We start from the raw sequence: 4,594 nt of genomic DNA, 5'->3' as shown, positions 1-4,594 counted from the left end.
TGCGCGCGAGGCCCGTGGTGCGCGCGGGGCCCCTGGTGCGCGCGGGGCGCGAGGCGCATGCCTTGATGAGACATGGGATACATCCTAGGTGCGAAATGTCTTCTTGGCGTGAGGTCCTTGGTGTGGGACACCTCGGGGCAAGGCTAGGCGCATGAGGTGTTGGCATGCGCGGGGTGCTGCTGGAGTGGTGTTCGCGAGGCTGGGGCCTTAACTTCGAGGGGCACGGATAAGGGCCATGTGTGCATGACAAACACGTCTAACAAGGTGATGCAGCTTGGAGGCCTGGAATGACCTCATGAGGCCTAGAGCTCTGCGAGTGTCTAACACTTCGATGTCCTATAATTACCTTCTGCCTTCATTGCGTACTTGGCGCCCTTGGTGCCCCTTAGCTATTTACTTCTTTAAGGGACTAGAAACTTCTTTTGTGTGTTTTTCTTATTTGGTGGATTTTCAGCATCCACACACAAAAGTAAACCATGCGTAAAACTTGCTCCATCCTTCAATTCATCATCATTTGTGCACTTGTCTTTATTGTGAGTCCATTTGTTTAGCAGTCGCTTTCTTGATACAATGCTCTATTTCTTTTTGCCGGTGACCAGGGTACAACTTTCTAAATGATGTCAGAGCTTGAATAGCAGCCGAGGTGCATTCCACATATCTAAAGAGACATCATAGTTATAATCGGTGAACCTAAAATCAAAGAGAATGAAAAAAAAAACTGATATAGTAGAAGGTTTTCTTTTGGCTCTTACGGATAATCAATGACAATGTCACCAAAGGTTTCAGCAGGATTGATCAGCTGAAATACAAATGAAACAACAAAAAGATTAAGTTACATCATCTATGTTTCACAGAAGATGGCAAATGAGCTCACAAAGGCATCTTCTTGTACCCGATCAGCATAAGTTAATAGAGAGCTTATATGTCATGAGGAACAAAACATTTAACTTCGGATTCGAACGACATAATACACAGTAATATGGAAAAAAATTCAAGGGGAGTACCTCCAACCAATGGTAGGATCTAGTGAGTTCATATGTTGCAAAGCCACCATCTCTATTCTGCAACATTGTAATTCCAAAAAAGAAAAAAAAAGTTATGATCATGAATATGATATTTCTTCTTTCAAAGCATAAAAAACAGGAATCTCAACTATTAATATGAAGATAGTGGAGAAAGAACAGGACTGTCTGCTAAAATCTGTCCCTTTTAATACATTTACAGAGCTTAATTCTTAGAGCATCATGATTCCACTGACATTCAGACATATTAGGTACCCACACTCCCATTTAAAGTAGACACTTAATACAGAAATTGTGTGAGATTTATTACTTGCTCTTCAGTCTCAGATTACAAGATAATTAAAAAGTATCTCTAAATGTGCCACTACTGTTCGTCACTATGAAAAACAAATTCTCCTAGTACATTATAGCATCCTTTACAATCATCTCAAATGAGACTCATTAGTAATTGAAACAATAAGAAAATCGAGCAAGATAATAGTGAAAATCTTGAATAACCAACCTGTAATGAGAGAATGACATTGACAGGATCATATATACGATTTGGCTCTAATGGTTCACCAACAATATCTGAGGGAAGTTTTGATAATAGAAGAGTAGACTGAGAAATGAGACATAAAAATTATTAACCAGTAAATAAAATAAATGAAAAACATTGAACGTTGTATGCAAGTACTTTTAATCCTTCTGCTGTACAATCTAAGATGGGCCAACCATGATCACGAGTGGAGAAAGGCCAAGCACCCTTTGAAATGTGGCGATACCAATTATCAAGATCACCTGGACAATCTTCTAAAACCTATAAAAAGATATTACTAACTAGTCAACGAAGGAAATGTGGGGAAGGCATCAAATTGGACTTAGAAGCATTAGTTGAATTCAGACCACAGAGCTGCATTGACCTGTGAGGTTTTAATGAACTCATGTGCCTTTCTTAAAGTTATGCTGTATTCTTTGACAAAATCAGTTGACATAATTGCCTGAGCAGCAAAACTAGTGTCCCATAATTGACTTCCATTATACCCCTGCCATAAAGTCATTTATGTATAGGAAGTTAACATAGCACTCAAACTGTTAGTCGCAAAATTTGTCATAATTGAAGCAATTATCAAATGTGTTCCACAGAGAATTTTTTTTTTCTTTTAAATGCACCACAAAGAGGAAATATTATCAGAAAGAAAGTGAAATTACAAACATCCTAAAGCACAAAAACCTGTAGTAGTTTAGCAATCTCTTTCGGTGTTTGTAATAGGATTGCTGAGTCTAACTCTATTACATAATAATCCTATTACAAACACCAAAAGAGGCCAACTTATTGTCACAAGTATTGGCTTCTCAGAAGTTGTGAGAATAAAACAAACAAATATCACTTTACTTGAAAGGAGTAAAGTTCTACAGCAAACATTGTGCAGGTATCATGTTATGACTTAAAATAGCTAAAGAAGCAATCTCCTATCTAAAAGTTAAATCTCTTCCTTTGTTCCTTGCTTCTTTATAGCTAAAAGCTATTTAATACTCAACACAAACATGGATTCACCAGACCAAACGAAAAAAGTGCAACACAAATATCAATGCTAAGAAAAAATGAAACATTTGGACCTGCATTTTCATGCCATCTTCAGCAATCCATAGATAATCATTGATTCTTGGAAGGTGCAACTTGAAAGCCTCTGAATTTGGATCTTCAACCCAACAGCAAAGCATGTTTAATACCTGTAAATCACAGTCATAGCTATAATCCTTCACAGATTTAAGTATGAGGTTTTATGTGTTCCCCTCTTCACAAAAGTAAGTTTCAACAGAATAAGGATTACTATTTGGAAACATCAATACCTTATTCACAAGTCCAATGCAAACATAACGAGTGTTCTCATCTTCATAGTGTATATGCTCCATTGCTGAGTGGAGAGCCTTTTCTCTTAATTTTTTTCCTGGCCAATTCATCAGAACTGGTTCAACAGCCTTGTGAAGAGTCGCCCAGAGGATATCTTGAACTAGTGGATGCGGGTAATACAAATCTTCCTGTGAAAACAAACATGTCATATTTTGATAAGAGAGAGGAAAGAAGTTTTTCTATAACTAATTCGGAACTAAAATTGGTACTTTACGACAACCATGAAATCCTTTTGGTCATTAGAAACGGATATGCATTTTTCTGGTTAACTCATATTTTCGCTGTGTATGCAAGAGAAAACGTTTGCTGTGGTTACTGTATCAAATTCAAAAGTAATATTTATACATACATAAATAAATATATATTTTTTATTTTTCTATTTACTATGATCAAGACTCAATCAAATGTGTTACCAATATCTCAAGAATGTTGAAGACTTTGCACTAAGATACAAATTAGGGCATAAATGGCATATTCCTAGATAGATGCAACTAGATTGGAAATACAATAACCTTTTGACTAACCTTTGCACATAAATTTCGCGCCTCATTCCAATCTATTTCATGATAGGGGACAGTGAAGAGCTCCTTCCTCAGAGACAAAACTGTTGGTGTGATTGGACCAATAAACTTCTTCCCATATAAGAAAGACATTGGTAAGTATACCATCCGACAGTGACACCACATTCTTCCTGTACAAGGAAAATAAAATTTTAAGGATTTTTATTTTGGCAGGATTAGGAGAAAAAGCCATTCCACAAACAAGAAAAAGATAATTGTCACTCAACATTTTAGCTGAACTGAAGTCAGCATCACCATGTAACACCAAATTCCGCAACATGGGAAAAGACCCAAAAAAAAATTTAATTGCAACAAAAATTATTACACGAGTTTATTTAACATTTCAGTTAATTGAATTTCAGTATGGATACGAAAAGACAAGCTTTATAATATCATAAGTCCAAACTTTGAAGTTATATATTAATTCATTAGATTGATGAGTATGACCGTGAGTAATTGTATTGTTCTTATACAACAAGTTCAGACTATATGGAAAAGAGTAAATATATTTTTAACCATAGGAGAATTTTAAGAATGCTCAGGCCAGAATTTGAAATCGGAAGATATAGGACCTGGATGAATAGGAAGGATGTACGGAAGAAGCCATATCTCTGGAGGCAGGGGATTATTGCTAGACCAAGTAGGTAGCACAGCAAGCATACAACAAACAAAGCTCGTTTGGCTACAAATATCAATCTATTGCTTATCAAAAGCACACCAAAACAGCAAATTCTATAAAAGAAAATATATCCATCCAATACACCATAATACAAAAGCATAAAAAGCTCAATTCAAAAATCCTTTAAAGCTTTAACCTCAATCTATGGAGCTAATCTATAGTTAATTGACAATAAAATATATACAAATCAATAATCTTAGCTTAGAAAATTACAACCTCTTGAAATAAGAACAAGATTAGAACTTGAATACATAGAAAATAAAAAACAAAAAAGAAAAGTTAGGAACTTGAAAGTACCTTCAAAGAGATTTCATTTCTTCTTTCCTCCCAAATTTTATAAGCCTTTCTCTCTTAGAAGCTACAATAGTCTTTCTTATTCACAACTCCCAATCAACTGCCATAAAAAAACACCACAACTTTAGATAGTCAAGAGAAATTT

General features: G+C 35.7%; 1 protein-coding gene across 1 annotated transcript; it reads right to left on the bottom strand.

The window, feature by feature from the left end:
- Positions 1–516: 516 nt before the first annotated feature.
- On the bottom strand, positions 517–4,594 carry LOC133820944 (cycloartenol synthase-like). Its single transcript, XM_062253502.1, has 10 exons — positions 4,049–4,594; positions 3,441–3,607; positions 2,856–3,044; positions 2,622–2,735; positions 1,925–2,047; positions 1,699–1,821; positions 1,525–1,623; positions 1,005–1,061; positions 753–799; positions 517–658 (listed from the first exon to the last, which is right to left on the bottom strand). The coding sequence occupies exons 1-10, from the start codon at positions 4,134–4,136 to the stop codon at positions 529–531; spliced, it is 1,137 nt and encodes a 378-aa protein (XP_062109486.1). The 5' UTR covers positions 4,137–4,594; the 3' UTR covers positions 517–528.

The sequence above is a fragment of the Humulus lupulus genome, chromosome 3 (assembly GCF_963169125.1).
Source record: "Humulus lupulus chromosome 3, drHumLupu1.1, whole genome shotgun sequence".
In the NCBI taxonomy this organism is placed as follows: domain Eukaryota; kingdom Viridiplantae; phylum Streptophyta; class Magnoliopsida; order Rosales; family Cannabaceae; genus Humulus; species Humulus lupulus.
Note: the sequence above shows the minus strand (reverse complement) of the source record. Positions and strands in the feature narration are given on the sequence as shown.